Raw genomic sequence first — 19,796 nt, forward strand, 5'->3', positions numbered from 1 at the left:
GTGATTGGTTGGCTGTCCTCTGACTGTGTGTTGTGATTGGTTGGCTGTCCTCTGACTGTGTGCTGTGATTGGTTGGCTGTCCTCTGACTGTGTGCTGTGATTGGTGGTTTTCAGGTTTCTGGACGTTCCTGTGGTTTGTGAGTTTCTGTTTCCTGGCCAATCAGTGGTCTAGGACCGCCCCCGAGGACCTGCCACTCAACCAGGGTGCCGACGCAGCCAGGGCCTCTATCGCCTTCTCGTTCTTCTCCATCCTCACCTGGGTACATACACACACTCACCTGGGTACACACTCACCTGGATACACACTCACCTGGATACACACTCACCTGGGTACACACTCACCTGGATACACACTCACCTGGATACACACTCACCTGGATACATACACACACTCACCTGGATACACACACACACACTCACCTGGATACACACACACACTCACCTGGATACATACACACACTCACCTGGATACATACACACACTCACCTGGATACATACACACACTCACCTGGATACATACACACACTCACCTGGATACATACACACACTCACCTGGATACATACACACACTCACCTGGATACATACACACACACTCACCTGGGTACATACACACACTCACATGGGTACATACACACACTCACCTGGGTACATACACACACTCACCTGGGTACATACACACACTCACCTGGATACATACACACACTCACCTGGGTACATACACACACTCACCTGGGTACATACACACACTCACCTGGATACATACACACACTCACCTGGATACATACACACACTCACCTGGATACACACACACCCTCACCTGGATACATACACACACTCACCTGGATACATACACACACTCACCTGGATACATACACACACTCACCTGGATACATACACACACTCACCTGGATACATACACACACTCACCTGGATACATACACACACTCACCTGGGTACACACACACACTCACCTGGATACACACACACACTCACCTGGATACACACACACACTCACCTGGATACATACACACACTCACCTGGATACATACACACACTCACCTGGATACATACACACACTCACCTGGGTACATACACACACTCACCTGGGTACATACACACACTCACCTGGATACATACACACACTCACCTGGATACATACACACACTCACCTGGATACATACACACACTCACCTGGATACATACACACACTCACCTGGATACATACACACACTCACCTGGATACATACACACACTCACCTGGGTACATACACACACTCACCTGGGTACATACACACACTCACCTGGATACATACACACACTCACCTGGGTACATACACACACTCACCTGGGTACATACACACACTCACCTGGGTACATACACACACTCACCTGGGTACATACACACACTCACCTGGATACATACACACACTCACCTGGATACATACACACACTCACCTGGATACACACACACACTCACCTGGATACACACACACACACACTCACCTGGGTACATACACACACTCACCTGGATACACACACACACTCACTCACCTGGATACATACACACACTCACCTGTATACATACACTCACTCACCTGGATACATACACACACTCACCTGGATACATACACACACTCACCTGTATACATACACACACTCACCTGGATACACACACACACACACTCACCTGGGTACATACACACACTCACCTGGATACACACACACACTCACTCACCTGGATACATACACACACTCACCTGTATACATACACTCACTCACCTGGATACATACACACACTCACCTGGATACATACACACACTCACCTGTATACATACACACACTCACCTGGATACATACACACCCACACCTGGATACATACACACACTCACCTGGATACATACACACACTCACCTGGATACACACACACACTCACCTGGATACACACACACACTCACCTGGATACATACACACACTCACCTGGATACATACACACACTCACCTGGATACATACACACACTCACCTGGATACATACACACACTCACCTGGATACATACACACACTCACCTGGATACATACACACACCCTCACCTGGATACATACACACACTCACCTGGATACATACACACACTCACCTGGATACATACACACACTCACCTGGATACACACACACACTCACCTGGATACATACACACACTCACCTGGATACATACACACACTCACCTGGATACATACACACACTCACCTGGATACATACACACACTCACCTGGATACATACACACACTCACCTGGATACATACACACACCCTCACCTGGATACATACACACACTCACCTGGATACATACACACACTCACCTGGATACATACACACACTCACCTGGATACACACACACACTCACCTGGATACACACACACACTCACCTGGATACACACACACACTCACCTGGATACATACACACACTCACCTGGATACATACACACACTCACCTGGATACATACACACACTCACCTGGATACATACACACACTCACCTGGATACATACACACACTCACCTGGATACATACACACACTCACCTGGATACATACACACACTCACCTGGATACATACACACACTCACCTGGGTACATACACTCACACTCACCTGGATACATACACTCACACTCACCTGGATACATACACACACTCACCTGGATACATACACACACTCACCTGGATACATACACACACTCACCTGGATACATACACACCCTCACCTGGATACATACACTCACACTCACCTGGATACATACACTCACACTCACCTGGATACATACACACACTCACCTGGATACATACACACACTCACCTGGATACATACACACACTCACCTGGATACATACACACACTCACCTGGATACATACACACACACTCACCTGGATACATACACACACTCACCTGGATATATACACACACTCACCTGGACACACCTTCTCCTCCTTCTCCCTCCAGGCTGGTCTGACGGTGCGTGCCGTCCAGAAATATCTCCTGGGAACAGACATGACCCTCTTCACCACCGACCATCTGGACGGAGTCGCCCCGGTAACGCCATACCCCTCCGCCGCCACCGGGGGCGCCACCGAGCCCAGCGACAACTACCAGAGTCCCCCGTTCACAGAGGGGCTGGAAGCCCCAGCCCCCACATACCAGGTCCCCATATACTAGTCCATCCCTGTCCCCTCCTCCCTGTCCCCTCCTCCCTGTCCTACTAGTCCCTCCCTGTCCCCTCCTCCCTGTCCTACTAGTCCCTCCCTGTCCCTTCCTCCCTGTCCCCTCCTCCCTGTCCTACTAGTCCCTCCCTGTCCCTTCCTCCCTGTCCCCTCCTCCCTGTCCTACTAGTACCTCCGTGTCCCCTCCTCCCTGTCCTACTAGTCCCTCCCTGTCCCCTCCTCCCTGTCCTACTAGTCCCTCCCTGTCCCCTCCTCCCTGTCCCCTCCTCCCTGTCCTACTAGTCCCTCCCTGTCCCCTCCTCCCTGTCCCCTCCTCCCTGTCCTACTAGTCCCTCCCTGTCCCCTCCTCCCTGTCCCCTCCTCCCTGTCCTACTAGTCCCTCCCTGTCCCCTCCTCCCTGTCCCCTCCTCCCTGTCCTACTAGTCCCTCCCTGTCTCCTCCCTGTCCCCTCCTCCCTGTCCCCTCCTCCCTGTCCCCTCCTCCCTATCCCCTCCTCCCTGTCCTACTAGTCCCTCCCTGTCCCCTCCTCCCTGTCCCCTCCTCCCTGTCCCCTCCTCCCTGTCCCCTCCTCCCATGGTAATGTTTTGAAGGAGATGTTCAGTCCTTGGGGGGTTTAGGTGTTCATATCTGCATGTTCTGTGAGACGGACTAAGTGCCAAACTCTCCCGTGTGTCCGATGTTCAACGTGAGCCTTACCACCGGTGCACTTTGTAGGGTACTAGTGTGGTTTCAGATTGTGCCCTAAACTAATGTGTACAAACATCACGGAAGATTATAGCTTGTTTATGTTTACATTCTAGAAGTGGTTTGTTTACATTTAGAAGTTATTTATTTATGTTCTAGAAGCTATTTGTTTACATTCTAGAATCTGTTTGTTTACATTCTAGAATCTGTTTGTTTACGGTCTAAAAGCTGTTTGTTTACGTTCTAGAAGCTATTTGTTTACATTCTAGAAGCTGTTTGTTTACGTTCTAGAATCTTTTTATGTTTACATTCTAAAAGCTGTTTGTTTACGTTCTAGAATCTTTTTATGTTTACATTCTAGAAGCTGTTTGTTTACGTTCTAGAATCTTTTTATGTTTACATTCTAGAAGCTGTTTGTTTACATTCTAGAATCTTTTTATGTTTACGTTCTAGAAGCTGTTTCTTCTCCATTCTGGAAGCTGCCAAACTGCCCTGCTAGTTGTCTTCCTTCACAGAGCATCACAGTCAGTCAGCTACCCAGAGATAAAGTAGACATACCACGATGTCTGTTTATTACTGTATATACCCTGGGTCTCTCTACATCTGCTCTGTGGAATACAAACCCTGCTCGTTGTTACCATGGTGACAACACACCCACACACACACACTCACTAGCGAACCTCACTGCCCTGTGTGTGTGTGTGTGTGTGTGTGTGTGTGTGTGTGTGTGTGTGTGTGTGTGTGTGTGTCTGGTGTGTGTCTGGTGTGTGTGTGTCTGGTGTGTGTGTGTGTGTGTGTGTGTGTCTGGTGTGTGTGTGTGTGTGTCTGGTGTGTGTGTGTCTGGTGTGTGTGGTGTGTGTGGTGTGTGTGTGTGTGTGTGTGTGTGTGTGTGTTGTTTCAGGTCTGAAGAAAAAGAAAGACAAGTAAAGTGTTCTAGAACCAGGAGGTGTTCTAGAACCAGGAGGTGTTCTAGAAACAGGAGGTGTTCTGGAACAGGAGGTGTTCTAGAACCAGTCTGTCTCTCCATCTTGTACAGCGGCTCTAGGTGAAGCCGAGACATTTACAGTCATATTACATATTATATTTACAATCCAAGAGGTTTTGGTGTCTGTTGATATATATATATATATATATATATATATATATAAAAAAAGGTCAAACATGATGAATATATAAAACGCTGAATATAAAACTGCGGTGAAACAGCGTCCTCTAGCAGCCCGAGGAAATAGAGCTTTTAAAGTGCAACAACAACAGCTTCTTAGCAGAGAGTAATAATATCTCGAGCAAGAATTTAGCTCGGACTGTCAGAGCGGTCTGATTGGTGAGGGGGGGGGAACTTAGCTGTTATTGGCAGAGAGATTTCAAACCTCTCTTATTGGTCTATTAACCTAATTATGATGTCACAAGGCTGGCCAAAAAAAACTCCGCCCCCAACCAAAAAACAGGATTGAAAATTTCAGACTTTTCAAATAACTCTTCCCACTAAAATGACATTATCAATTTCACAGTATTATTCCAACCTCATAGCGTGGAAATATATCAATCACAGGAACGTTTTTTCACTGCCCTGGGCCTTTAAAAGAAGTTTAATAAAAAAGTGACGAATGTAATATTGTGTGGTAAAAAAAAAAATGTTCTGTTGAATTCTGTGTAATTATGAATTTTGATTTAAAAGAGATGTTTTGATTTGTAAAATTCATTTGATCTGAATTGAGATGGAGAAATAAAAAAATAAAACGTTGATTACCCCTAAAAAAAATACTGAAAGGTTGAATAAAATGACAGATAAAACTCGGTTCTGTTATAGGGGAGGTCTTTATGTCCAGATAAAAGGGGAGGTTTCCTTTATGTCCAGATAAAAGGGGAGGTTTCCTTTATGTCCAGATAAAAGGGGAGGTTTCCTTTATGTCCAGATAAAAGGGGAGGTTTCCTTTATGTTCAGATAAAAGGGGAGGTTTCCTTTATGTTCAGATAAAAGGGGAGGTTTCCTTTATGTCCAGATAAAAGGGGAGGTTTCCTTTATGTCCAGATAAAAGGGGAGGTTTCCTTTATGTCCAGATAAAAGGGGAGGTTTCCTTTATGTCCAGATAAAAGGGGAGGTTTCCTTTATGTTCAGATAAAAGGGGAGGTTTCCTTTATGTCCAGATAAAGGGGAGGTTTCCTTTATGTTCAGATAAAAGGGGAGGTTTCCTTTATGTCCAGATAAAAGGGGAGGTTTCCTTTATGTCCAGATAAAAGGGGAGGTTTCCTTTATGTCCAGATAAAAGGGGAGGTTTTCCTTTATGTCCAGATAAAAGGGGAGGTTTCCTTTATGTTCAGATAAAAGGGGAGGTTTCCTTTATGTTCAGATAAAAGGGGAGGTTTCCTTTATGTTCAGATAAAAGGGGAGGTTTCCTTTATGTTCAGATAAAAGGGGAGGTTTCCTTTATGTTCAGATAAAAGGGGAGGTTTCCTTTATGTTCAGATAAAAGGGGAGGTTTCCTTTATGTTCAGATAAAAGGGGAGGTTTCCTTTATGTCCAGATAAAAGGGGAGGTTTCCTTTATGTCCAGATAAAAGGGGAGGTTTCCTTTATGTCCAGATAAAAGGGGAGGTTTCCTTTATGTCCAGATAAAAGGGGAGGTTTTCCTTTATGTTCAGATAAAAGGGGAGGTTTCCTTTATGTTCAGATAAAAGGGGAGGTTTCCTTTATGTCCAGATAAAAGGGGAGGTTTTCCTTTATGTTCAGATAAAAGGGGAGGTTTCAGTATGCAGATCAGGGACGATATACAGGACCAGTCAAAATGTTGGACAACACCAACTCAATCCAGGGTTTTTATTTTAATTGTATTTTTCTACATTGTAGAATAATAGTGACGACATCAAAACTATGAAAACAACCCCTATTAATATAGAATGTTCTCTGGGTTTAATAGACATATTAAAAGATTAGTCATATAACTTTTTTTTAAATTATTATAATTATTATTCCCTTTAATGTGGCATGAAACAGAACCAGTCCTGTTTTCAGCTGATTGTCTAACAATCCCTTCCCGAAAGAGATCTGTCACACAAAACTAAAAAACTAAAAAAGTGTAATGTCATTCAGTGATTGTCATTCGTAACCATTCGGCTTGTAGCCTGAATTGATGCGTCCACTGCTGAAAACGCGCGTCGCGGTCCGTCTCCGTCCGTCTCCGTAGAAACGCAGTCTGGAGGGAATTTACTGGCCGTTTTAAATGTTTCATTCGCTAATTTTCGTGCAGATGAGCCGCGGTAATGTTAATCCAGAGGTTCCTACCAGCTGTTATCTCTCTCTCTCTCTGAATGTCTGGCTGCTGTCACATCACCTCGGTCAAATAAAGCTGGACATTTTGGATGACTGGTCTCTGTGGTGTTACATCTATAAAGGTCCCCCTTCTGTTGTGTTACGTCTATAAAGGTCCCCCTTCTGTTGTGTTACGTCTATAAAGTTCCCCCTTCTGTTGTGTTACGTCTATAAAGGTCCCCCTTCTGTTGTGTTACGTCTATAAAGGTCCCCCTTCTTTTGTGTTACGTCTATAAAGGTCCCCCTTCTGTTGTGTCACGTCTAAAAAGGTCCATCTTCTGTTGTGTCACGTCTATAAAGGTCCCCCTTCTGTTGTGTTTACGTCTATAAAGGTCCCCCTTCTGTTGTGTTTACGTCTATAAAGGTCCCCCTTCTGTTGTGTTACGTCCATAAATGTCCCCCTTCTGTTGTGTCACGTCTATAAAGGTCCCCATTCTGTTGTGTAACGTCTATAAAGGTCCCCCTTCTGTTGTGTCACGTCCATAAAGGTCCCCCTTCTGTTGTTACATTTACATTTACGTCATTGAGCTGACACTCTTATCCAGAGCGCCTTACAAATTGGTGCATTCACCTTATGGTGTTATGTCCATAAAGGTCCCCCTTCTGTTGCGTTACGTCCATAAAAGGACCCCCTTCTGTTGCGTCACGTCCATAAAGGTTCCCCCTTCTGTTGTGTTACGTCCAATCACACACTACACAGTAATCTACCTTGCAGACACACGCCAGATATACAGTGTTACTCGTTAAGTGACCTTTCCCCCCCCCAACACAATTACTTTACAGCCTTATTCTAAAATAGATTAAATACATTTTTTCCCCCCCCTCAATTTACACACAATGACAAAGCGAAAATAGGTTTTTAGAACATTTTACAAATGTATTAAAAATGTACTTAAGTATTTAGACCCTTTGCTATGAGAGACTGTAAATTGAGCTTCAGGTTCCATCCTGTTTCCATTGATCATCCTTGAGATGTTTCTACAACTTGAAACGATTTATTCCATTTTTAGAAAGAGGCTGTAACGTAACAAAATGGGATGTAGAGACATTATGGACATGGGGAAGTAGGGACCCTTTGGTGTCACCAATACCCTCCTCTGGGACCTGGGAGACGGGGCTCCTCGATACTCTGGGACCTGGGAGACGGGGCTCCTCGATACTCTGGGACCTGGGAGACGGGGCTCCTCGATACTCTGGGACCTGGGAGACGGGGCGTTCGGGCTCCTCGATACTCTGGGACCTGGGAGACGGGGCTCCCTCGATACTCTGGGACCTGGGAGACGGGGCTCCCTCGATACTCTGGGACCTGGGAGACGGGGCTCCTCGATACTCTGGGACCTGGGAGACGGGGCTCCTCGATACTCTGGGACCTGGGAGACGGGGCTCCTCGATACTCTGGGACCTGGGGGACGGGGCTCCTCGATACTCTGGGACCTGGGAGACGGGGCTCCTCGATACTCTGGGACCTGGGGGACGGGGCTCCTCGATACTCTGGGACCTGGGAGACGGGGCTCCTCGATACTCTGGGACCTGGGAGACGGGGCTCCTCGATACTCTGGGACCTGGGAGACGGGGCTCCTCGATACTCTGGGACCTGGGAGACGGGGCTCCTCGATACTCTGGGACCTGGGAGACGGGGCTCCTCGATACTCTGGGACCTGGGAGACGGGGCTCCTCGATACTCTGGGACCTGGGAGACGGGGCTCCTCGATACTCTGGGACCTGGGAGACGGGGCTCCTCGATACTCTGGGACCTGGGAGACGGGGCGTTCGGGCTCCTCGATACTCTGGGACCTGGGAGACGGGGCTCCTCGATACTCTGGGACCTGGGAGACGGGGCTCCTCGATACTCTGGGACCTGGGAGACGGGGCTCCTCGATACTCTGGGACCTGGGAGACGGGGCTCCTCGATACTCTGGGACCTGGGAGACGGGGCTCCTCGATACTCTGGGACCTGGGAGACGGGGCTCCTCGATACTCTGGGGCCTGGGAGACGGGCGTTCGGGCTCCTCGATACTCTGGGACCTGGGAGACGGGGCTCCTCGATACTCTGGGACCTGGGGCGTTCGGGCTCCTCGATACTCTGGGACCTGGGGACGGGGCTCCTCGATACTCTGGGACCTGGGAGACGGGGCTCCTCGATACTCTGGGACCTGGGAGACGGGGCTCCTCGATACTCTGGGACCTGGGGGACGGGGCTCCTCGATACTCTGGGACCTGGGAGACGGGGCTCCTCGATACTCTGGGACCTGGGAGACGGGGCTCCTCGATACTCTGGGACCTGGGAGACGGGGCTCCTCGATACTCTGGGACCTGGGAGACGGGGCGTTCGGGCTCCTCGATACTCTGGGACCTGGGAGACGGGGCTCCTCGATACTCTGGGACCTGGGAGACGGGCGTTCGGGCTCCTCGATACTCTGGGACCTGGGAGACAGGGCGTTCGGGCTCCTCGATACTCTGGGACCTGGGAAACGGGGCTCCTCGATACTCTGGGACCTGGGGGACGGGGCTCCTCGATACTCTGGGACCTGGGAGACGGGGCGTTCGGGCTCCTCGATACTCTGGGACCTGGGAGACGGGGCTCCTCGATACTCTGGGACCTGGGAGACGGGGCTCCTCGATACTCTGGGACCTGGGAAACGGGGCTCCTCGATACTCTGGGACCTGGGAGACGGGGCGTTCGGGCTCCTCGATATCCCTGCTGTGGCCCCGGGGCCGGAGTATGCCAGGAGTCTCCAGGACAGCCCACACCTTCACTGTTCCCTCATCCCCTGTTCCCTCATCCCCTGTTCCCTCATCTCCTGTTCCCTCATCTCCTGTTCCCTCATCCCCTGTTCCCTCATCCCCTGTTCCCTCATCTCCTGTTCCCTCATCCCGTTCCCTCATCCCCTGTTCCCTCATCCCCTGTTCCCTCATCTCCTGTTCCCTCATCCCCTGTTCCCTCATCCCCTGTTCCCTCATCCCCTGTTCCCTCATCCCCTGTTCCCTCATCTCCTGTTCCCTCATCTCCTGTTCCCTCATCTCCTGTTCCCTCATCCCCTGTTCCCTCATCCTCCCCTCCAGGTGTAATTACATTTTTAAAAACTGATGTTTTTTGGTGCAAAATATAGAACAGGTAAAGTTCAATACAGACTGATGAGATGTCAATACAGACTGATGAGATGTCAATACAGACTGATGAGATGTCAATACAGACTGATGGACCAGACTGATGAGATGTCAATACAGACTGATGAGATGTCAATACAGACTGATGAGATGTCAATACAGACTGATGAGATGTCAATACAGACTGATGGACCAGACTGATGAGATGTCAATACAGACTGATGAGATGTCAATACAGACTGATGAGATGTCAATACAGACTGATGAGATATCAATACAGACTGATGAGATGTCAATACAGACTGATGGACCAGACTGATGAGATGTCAATACAGACTGATGAGATGTCAATACAGACTGATGAGATGTCAATACAGACGCTGATGAGATGTCAATAGGCAGGCTGATGAGATGTCAATACAGACTGATGGATGTCAAACAGACTGATGAGATGTCAATACAGACTGATGAGATGTCAATACAGACCAGACTGATGAGATGTCAATACAGGCTGATGAGATGTCAATACAGACTGATGAGATGTCAATACAGACTGATGAGATGTCAATACAGACTGATGAGATGTCAATACAGACTGATGGACCAGGCTGATGAGATGTCAATACAGACTGATGAGATGTCAATACAGACTGATGGACCAGGCTGATGAGATGTCAATACAGGCTGATGAGATGTCAATACAGACTGATGAGATGTCAATACAGACTGATGAGATGTCAATACAGACTGATGAGATGTCAATACAGACTGATGAGATGTCAATACAGACTGATGAGATGTCATTACAGACTGATGAGATGTCAATACAGACTGATGAGATGTCAATACAGACTGATGAGATGTCATTACAGACGGCCATTTTTGTGTTCATACTTTTTCCCATAATGACAAGGACAAGTTTTGATGTTGGACAACAACAATAGAACGTTGCATGACAAAACCGCGATACCAAAAACGGTAAGATGATCCCACTGGCTCCAGATCATCTACAAGTCCCTGCTAGGTAAAGTCCCCCCCTTATCTCCGCTCACTGGTCACCATAGCAGCACCCACCTGTAGCACGCGCTCCAGCAGGTATATCTCTCTGGTCATCCCCTAAAGCCAACTCCTCCTTCGGCCGCCTTTCCTTCCAGTTCTCTGCTGCCAATGACTGGAACGAACTACAAAAATCTCTGTAACTGGAAACACTCATCTCCCTCACTAGCTTTAAGCACCAGCTGTCAGAGCAGCTCCCAGATTACTGCACCTGTACATAGCCCATCTATAATTTAGCCCAAACTACTACCTCTTCCCCTACTGTATTTATTTATTTTGCTCCTTTGCACCCCATTATTTCTATTTCTACTTTGCACTTTCTTCTACTACAAATCTACCATTCCAGTGTTTTACTTGCTATATTGTATTTACTTTGCCACTATGGCCTATTTATTGCCTTAACTCCTTTATCCCACCTCATTTGCACTCACATTGTATATAGACTTATTTTTCTACTGTATTATTGACTGTATGTGTTGTTTTACTCCATGTGTAACTCTGTGTTGTTGTATGTTGTCGAACTGCTTTGCTTTATCTTGGCCAGGTCGCAATTGTAAATGAGAACTTGTTCTCAACTAACCTACCTGGTTAAATAAAGGACTTGTTCTCAACTGGCCCACCTGGTTAAATAAAGGACTTGTTCTCAACTGGCCTACCTGGTTAAATAAAGGACTTGTTCTCAACTAGCCTACCTGGTTAAATAAAGGACTTGTTCTCAACTAGCCTACCTGGTTAAATAAAGGACTTGTTCTCAACTAGCCTACCTGGTTAAATAAAAGGACTTGTTCTCAACTAGCCTAACCAGGTTAAATAAAGGACTTGTTCTCAACTAGCCTAACCTGGTTAAATAAAAGGACTTGTTCTCAACTAGCCTAACCTGGTTAAATAAAAGTGAAATAAAAATAAATTAATAAAAAATGTTCATACTGAGAGGTTGGCGGGACTTTTTATAATATACATTATCATCCCAATCATGACTAGGTTTCGCTTGGCAGAAATAAAAGCACAGCAACACCTTTCAGATATAAAGAACGGAGAGAGCAGTAACTCTCCCTCGACACTCGCACAAGGACAAACAGAACGGACCAAAGCAAGATAGATGTTTAATCAAATTAGGGCAAACAGAAATATTCTGGTTTTAGAATGTTGTTGTTGGGGGGGGGTTGACAGACTGGTTGTTAAACAGTCAGACTCCCTCCAGACTCCTCCAGACCCTCAGACTCCCAGACTCACGTCCTAAACAGTCAGACTCCCTCCAGACTCCCCCCAGACTCCCTCCAGACTCCCTCCAGACTCCCTCCAGACTCCCTCCAGACTCCCTCCAGACTCCCGTCCTAAACAGTCAGACTCCCCCCAGACTCCCTCCAGACTCCCTCCAGACTCCCTCCAGACTCCCTCCAGACTCCCGTCCTAAACAGTCTGACTCCCTCCAGACTCCCTCCAGACTCCCTCCAGACTCCCCCCAGACTCCCGTCCTAAACAGTCAGACTCCCTCCAGACTCCAACTATCTGATTACCTTCCAGCCCTGAGAGAACATCTACCTTTTAACCAGGTTCCTTTACCACCCTGAGGGAGCTGAGTAGAAGAGGGTCTGACTGTCTCCGAGGGAGGAGTAGAGGGTCTGACTGTCTCCGAGGGAGGAGTAGAGGGTCTGACTGTCTCCGAGGGAGGAGTAGAGGGTCTGACTGTCTCCGAGGGAGGAGTAGAGGGTCTGACTGTCTCCGAGGGAGGAGTAGAGGGTCTGACTGTCTCCGAGGGAGGAGTAGAGGGTCTGACTGTCTCCGAGGGAGGAGTAGAGGGTCTGACTGTCTCCGAGGGAGGAGTAGAGGGTCTGACTGTCTCCGAGGGAGGAGTAGAGGGTCTGACTGTCTCCGAGGGAGGAGTAGAGGGTCTGACTGTCTCCGAGGGAGGAGTAGAGGACCTGACTGTCTCCGAGGGAGGAGTAGAGGACCTGACTGTCTCCGAGGGAGGAGTAGAGGGTCTGACTGTCTCCGAGGGAGGAGTAGAGGGTCTGACTGTCTCCGAGGGAGGAGTAGAGGGTCTGACTGTCTCCGAGGGAGGAGTAGAGGGGTCTGACTGTCTCCGAGGGAGGACTGGAGGGCCTGACTGTCTCCGAGGGAGGAGTAGAGGGCCTGACTGTCTCCGAGGGAGGAGTAGAGGGTCTGACTGTCTCCGAGGGAGGAGTAGAGGGTCTGACTGTCTCCGAGGGAGGAGTAGAGGGTCTGACTGTCTCCGAGGGAGGAGTAGAGGGTCTGACTGTCTCCGAGGGAGGAGTAGAGGGTCTGACTGTCTCCGAGGGAGGAGTAGAGGACCTGACTGTCTCCGAGGGAGGAGTAGAGGACCTGACTGTCTCCGAGGGAGGAGTAGAGGGAGGAGTAGAGGGCCTGACTGTCTCCGAGGGAGGAGTAGAGGGTCTGACTGTCTCCGAGGGAGGAGTAGAGGGCCTGACTGTCTCCGAGGGAGGAGTAGAGGGGCCTGACTGTCTCCGAGGGAGGAGTAGAGGGTCTGACTGTCTCCGAGGGAGGAGTAGAGGGATCTGACTGTCTCCGAGGGAGGAGTAGAGGGTCTGACTGTCTCCGAGGGAGGAGTAGAGGGAGGAGTAGAGGACCTGACTGTCTCCGAGGGAGGAGTAGAGGGAGGAGTAGAGGGGCCTGACTGTCTCCGAGGGAGGAGTAGAGGACCTGACTGTCTCCGAGGGAGGAGTAGAGGGACCTGACTGTCTCCGAGGGAGGAGTAGAGGGCCTGACTGTCTCCGAGGGAGGAGTAGAGGGGCCTGACTGTCTCCGAGGGAGGAGTAGAGGGTCTGACTGTCTCCGAGGGAGGAGTAGAGGGTCTGACTGTCTCCGAGGGAGGAGTAGAGGGTCTGACTGTCTCCGAGGGAGGAGTAGAGGGTCTGACTGTCTCCGAGGGAGGAGTAGAGGGTCTGACTGTCTCCGAGGGAGGAGTAGAGGGTCTGACTGTCTCCGAGGGAGGAGTAGAGGGGCCTGACTGTCTCCGAGGGAGGAGTAGAGGGGCCTGACTGTCTCCGAGGGAGGAGTAGAGGGCCTGACTGTCTCCGAGGGGAGGAGTAGAGGACCTGACTGTCTCCGAGGGAGGAGTAGAGGGCCTGACTGTCTCCGAGGGAGGAGTAGAGGGCCTGACTGTCTCCGAGGGAGGAGTAGAGGGTCTGACTGTCTCCGAGGGAGGAGTAGAGGGTCTGACTGTCTCCGAGGGAGGAGTAGAGGGTCTGACTGTCTCCGAGGGAGGAGTAGAGGGTCTGACTGTCTCCGAGGGAGGAGTAGAGGGGTCTGACTGTCTCCGAGGGAGGAGTAGAGGGTCTGACTGTCTCCGAGGGAGGAGTAGAGGACCTGACTGTCTCCGAGGGAGGAGTAGAGGGTCTGACTGTCTCCGAGGGAGGAGTAGAGGGTCTGACTGTCTCCGAGGGAGGAGTAGAGGGTCTGACTGTCTCCGAGGGAGGAGTAGAGGGGTCTGACTGTCTCCGAGGGAGGAGTAGAGGGACCTGACTGTCTCCGAGGGAGGAGTAGAGGGTCTGACTGTCTCCGAGGGAGGAGTAGAGGGACCTGACTGTCTCCGAGGGAGGAGTAGAGGGTCCTGACTGTCTCCGAGGGAGGAGTAGAGGGTCTGACTGTCTCCGAGGGAGGAGTAGAGGGTCTGACTGTCTCCGAGGGAGGAGTAGAGGGGCCTGACTGTCTCCGAGGGAGGAGTAGAGGATCTGACTGTCTCCGAGGGAGGAGTAGAGGGCCTGACTGTCTCCGAGGGAGGAGTAGAGGGTCTGACTGTCTCCGAGGGAGGAGTAGAGGACCTGACTGTCTCCGAGGGAGGAGTAGAGGGTCTGACTGTCTCCGAGGGAGGAGTAGAGGGTCTGACTGTCTCCGAGGGAGGAGTAGAGGGGTCTGACTGTCTCCGAGGGAGGAGTAGAGGACCTGACTGTCTCCGAGGGAGGAGTAGAGGACCTGACTGTCTCCGAGGGAGGAGTAGAGGACCTGACTGTCTCCGAGGGAGGAGTAGAGGGGTCTGACTGTCTCCGAGGGAGGAGTAGAGGGTCTGACTGTCTCCGAGGGAGGAGTAGAGGGTCTGACTGTCTCCGAGGGAGGAGTAGAGGGAGGAGTAGAGGGTCTGACTGTCTCTGAGGGAGGAGTAGAGGGTCTGACTGTCTCCGAGGGAGGAGTAGAGGGTCTGACTGTCTCCGAGGGAGGACTGGAGGGTCTGACTTAATAAAACACTCTTTCCTCAGTCATCAAACCTGATAGAAGAGCCAATGTATCAACCTCACGGAAATGTGATCAGAAGAGAGAGAGAGAGAAAAATTAAATATATAGAATCATTCTTATTATTATTATTATTATTATTATTATTAATACACAACATGTGGTACTTGTAGGGCATTTCCAGGGTCGGGTCCAGGTCCAGCCCGGGAATCACACCGGGAGTCAGGTCAATATCTGGCAACCAGAATATCAGTTCAACCTCCTGCTGGCCCCAGCCTCGCCACTCAAATACACTACCCAACGTCCTCTCCGGCCGTGGTCACTGTGGAAACGCCCCCCCGCCCGAAGCAAGACTGTGATGGGCAGTGTTCATGTCTTGTCCCGGGGGGGGGGGGCTAACTGATGATACGGCTGATGGTCTGCAGGGAGGGGAAGCTCGGTCCCCCAAGTGCAAGGTCTTATGGGAGTTGAAGTCTTTAGGGTCCAACACTTGGCAGCAGGTGGGGCATACCTGGCAGTCCAGGCGGCTGCATTAGAGACAGCGCTGGACTGGGAGGCACTCTTCTTCTTGTCCTTCCTGGCCCCGCCGCCTCTCGGTCTCTCCGTGGCCTGGTCGTCTACGTGGGCCGACAGAAGCTCCTGCTGTTTAACCGTGTCAGGAAGTAAAACCAGCAGCTCGTTGAAGACGCCAACAAAATTGTCCCCTAACAGAGTCTTACAGCTGCGGTGGTACAAAACGGCAGACATCAGACCCTGTTAGAGAGAGAGAGATGGATGGGAACATTAGCCTGTTTGAGAGAGAGAGATGGATAGGAACATTAGCCTGTTAGCCTTACTGGGTGGATAGGAACATTAGCCTGTTAGAGAGAGAGATGGATGGGAACATTAGCCTGTTAGAGAGAGAGAGATGGATAGGAACATTAGCCTGTTAGCCTTACTGGGTGGATAGGAACATTAGCCTGTTGGCCTTACTGGGTGGATAGGAACATTAGCCTGTTAGACTGAGGGTGGATAGGAACATTAGCCTGTTAGCCTTACTGGGTGGATAGGAACATTAGTCTGCTAGCAGTGAGAGAGGTGGATAGGAACATTAGCCTGTTAGCCTTACAGGGTCTATAGGAACATTAGCCTGTTAGAGAGAGAGAGATGGATAGGAACATTAGCCTGTTAGCCTTACAGGGTCGATAGGAACATTAGCCTGTTAGCCTTAGAGAGAGGGTGGATAGGAACATTAGCCTGTTAGCCTTACAGGGTGGATAGGAACATTAGCCTGTTAGAGAGAGAGAGATGGATAGGAACATTAGCCTGTTAGCCTTACTGGGTGGATAGGAACATTAGCCTGTTAGCCTTACTGGGTGGATAGGAACATTAGCCTGTTAGCCTTACTGGGTGGATAGGAACATTAGCCTGTTAGCCTTACTGGGTGGATAGGAACATTAGCCTGTTAGCCTTACTGGGTGGATAGGAACATTAGCCTGTTAGCCTTACTGGGTGGATAGGAACATTAGCCTGTTAGCCTTACAGGGTGGATAGGAACATTAGCCTGTTAGAGAGAGAGAGATGGATAGGAACATTAGCCTGCTGGCCTTACAGGGTGGATAGGAACATTAGCCTGTTAGAGAGAGAGAGATGGATAGGAACATTAGCCTGTTAGCCTTACTGGGTGGATAAGAACATTAGCCTGCTAGCCTTACTGGGTGGATAGGAACATTAGCCTGTTAGCCTTACTGGGTGGATAGGAACATTAGCCTGTTAGAGAGAGAGAGATGGATAGGAACATTAGCCTGTTAGCCTTACTGGGTGGATAGGAACATTAGCCTGCTGGCCTTACTGGGTGGATAGGAACATTAGCCTGTTAGAAGAGATGGATAGGAACATTAGCCTGTTAGAGAGAGAGAGATGGATAGGAACATTAGCCTGTTAGAGAGAGAGGTGGATAGGAACATTAGCCTGTTAGCCTTACTGGGTGGATAGGAACATTAGCCTGTTAGCCTTACTGGGTGGATAGGAACATTAGCCTGTTAGAGAGAGAGAGATGGATAGGAACATTAGCCTGTTAGCCTTACAGGGTGGATAGGAACATTAGCCTGTTAGCCTTACTGGGTGGATAGGAACATTAGCCTGTTAGCCTTACTGGGTGGATAGGAACATTAGCCTGCTGGCCTTACTGGGTGGATAGGAACATTAGCCTGTTAGCCTTACTGGGTGGATAGGAACATTAGCCTGTTAGCCTTACTGGGTGGATAGGAACATTAGCCTGTTAGCCTTACTGGGTGGATAGGAACATTAGCCTGTTAGCCTTACTGGGTGGATAGGAACATTAGCCTGTTAGCCTTACTGGGTGGATAGGAACATTAGCCTGTTAGAGAGAGAGAGATGGATAGGAACATTAGCCTGTTAGCCTTACTGGGTGGATAGGAACATTAGCCTGTTAGCCTTACTGGGTGGATAGGAACATTAGCCTGTTAGCCTTACTGGGTGGATAGGAACATTAGCCTGTTAGCCTTACAGGGTGGATAGGAACATTAGCCTGTTAGCCTTACTGGGTGGATAGGAACATTAGCCTGTTAGCCTTACTGGGTCTATAGGAACATTAGCCTGCTAGCCTTACTGGGTGGATAGGAACATTAGCCTGTTAGCCTTACAGGGTGGATAGGAACATTAGCCTGTTAGCCTTACTGGGTGGATAGGAACATTAGCCTGTTAGCCTTACTGGGTCTATAGGAACATTAGCCTGTTAGCCTTACTGGGTGGATAGGAACATTAGCCTGTTAGCCTTACTGGGTGGATAGGAACATTAGCCTGTTAGCCTTACTGGGTGGATAGGAACATTAGCCTGTTAGCCTTACTGGGTCTATAGGAACATTAGCCTGCTGGCCTTACAGGGTGGATAGGAACATTAGCCTGTTAGAGAGAGAGAGATGGATAGGAACATTAGCCTGTTAGCCTTACTGGGTGGATAGGAACATTAGCCTGTTAGCCTTACAGGGTGGATAGGAACATTAGCCTGTTAGCCTTACTGGGTGGATAGGAACATTAGCCTGTTAGAGAGAGAGAGATGGATAGGAACATTAGCCTGTTAGAGAGAGAGAGATGGATAGGAACATTAGCCTGTTAGCCTTACAGGGTGGATAGGAACATTAGCCTGTTAGCCTTACAGAGAGGTGGATAGGAACATTAGCCTGTTAGCCTTAGGCTGGTATAGGAACATTAGCCTGTTAGCCTTACAGGGTGGATAGGAACATTAGCCTGTTAGCCTTACTGGGTGGATAGGAACATTAGCCTGTTAGCCTTACTGGGTGGATAGGAACATTAGCCTGTTAGAGAGAGAGATGGATAGGAACATTAGCCTGTTAGCCTTACTGGGTGGATAGGAACATTAGCCTGTTAGCCTTACTGGGTGGATAGGAACATTAGCCTGTTAGAGAGAGAGATGGATAGGAACATTAGCCTGTTAGCCGTACTGGGTGGATAGGAACATTAGCCTGTTAGCCTTACTGGGTGGATAGGAACATTAGCCTGTTAGCCTTACTGGGTGGATAGGAACATTAGCCTGTTAGCCTTACTGGGTGGATAGGAACATTAGCCTGTTAGCCTTACTGGGTGGATAGGAACATTAGCCTGCTAGCCTTACTGGGTGGATAGGAACATTAGCCTGTTAGCCTTACAGGGTGGATAGGAACATTAGCCTGTTAGCCTTACTGGGTGGATAGGAACATTAGCCTGTTAGCCTTACTGGGTGGATAGGAACATTAGCCTGTTAGCCTTACTGGGTGGATAGGAACATTAGCCTGTTAGCCTTACTGGGTGGATAGGAACATTAGCCTGTTAGCCTTACAGGGTGGATAGGAACATTAGCCTGTTAGCCTTACAGGGTGGATAGGAACATTAGCCTGTTAGCCTTACTGGGTGGATAGGAACATTAGCCTGTTAGCCTTACTGGGTGGATAGGAACATTAGCCTGTTGGCCTTACAGGGTGGATAGGAACATTAGCCTGTTAGCCTTACAGGGTGGATAGGAACATTAGCCTGTTAGCCTTACTGGGTCTATAGGAACATTAGCCTGTTAGCCTTACTGGGTGGATAGGAACATTAGCCTGTTAGCCTTACTGGGTCTATAGGAACATTAGCCTGTTAGCCTTACAGGGTGGATAGGAACATTAGCCTGTTAGCCTTACAGGGTGGATAGGAACATTAGCCTGTTAGAGAGAGAGAGATGG

At 49.3% G+C, this 19,796-nt stretch overlaps 1 protein-coding gene and 1 pseudogene across 1 annotated transcript in view; one reads left to right on the forward strand and one right to left on the reverse strand.

The window, feature by feature from the left end:
• syngr3a (synaptogyrin 3a) overlaps positions 1–3,266 on the forward strand; it is a 7,368-nt gene extending 4,102 nt beyond the window's left edge. The window contains exons 3-4 of the mRNA XM_045711940.1: positions 115–260; positions 2,993–3,266. Coding sequence (XP_045567896.1) covers positions 115–260; positions 2,993–3,205 — 359 coding nt within the window. The 3' untranslated portion in view covers positions 3,206–3,266. The remainder of the gene's footprint in view (positions 1–114; positions 261–2,992) is intronic.
• Positions 3,267–15,971: 12,705 nt separating this feature from the next.
• The window catches only part of LOC123732687 (E3 ubiquitin-protein ligase ZNF598-like), a 34,013-nt pseudogene continuing 30,188 nt past the window's right edge, over positions 15,972–19,796 (reverse strand).

Source organism: Salmo salar, unplaced genomic scaffold, assembly GCF_905237065.1.
Source record: "Salmo salar unplaced genomic scaffold, Ssal_v3.1, whole genome shotgun sequence".
NCBI classification, from domain to species: Eukaryota; Metazoa; Chordata; class Actinopteri; order Salmoniformes; family Salmonidae; genus Salmo; species Salmo salar.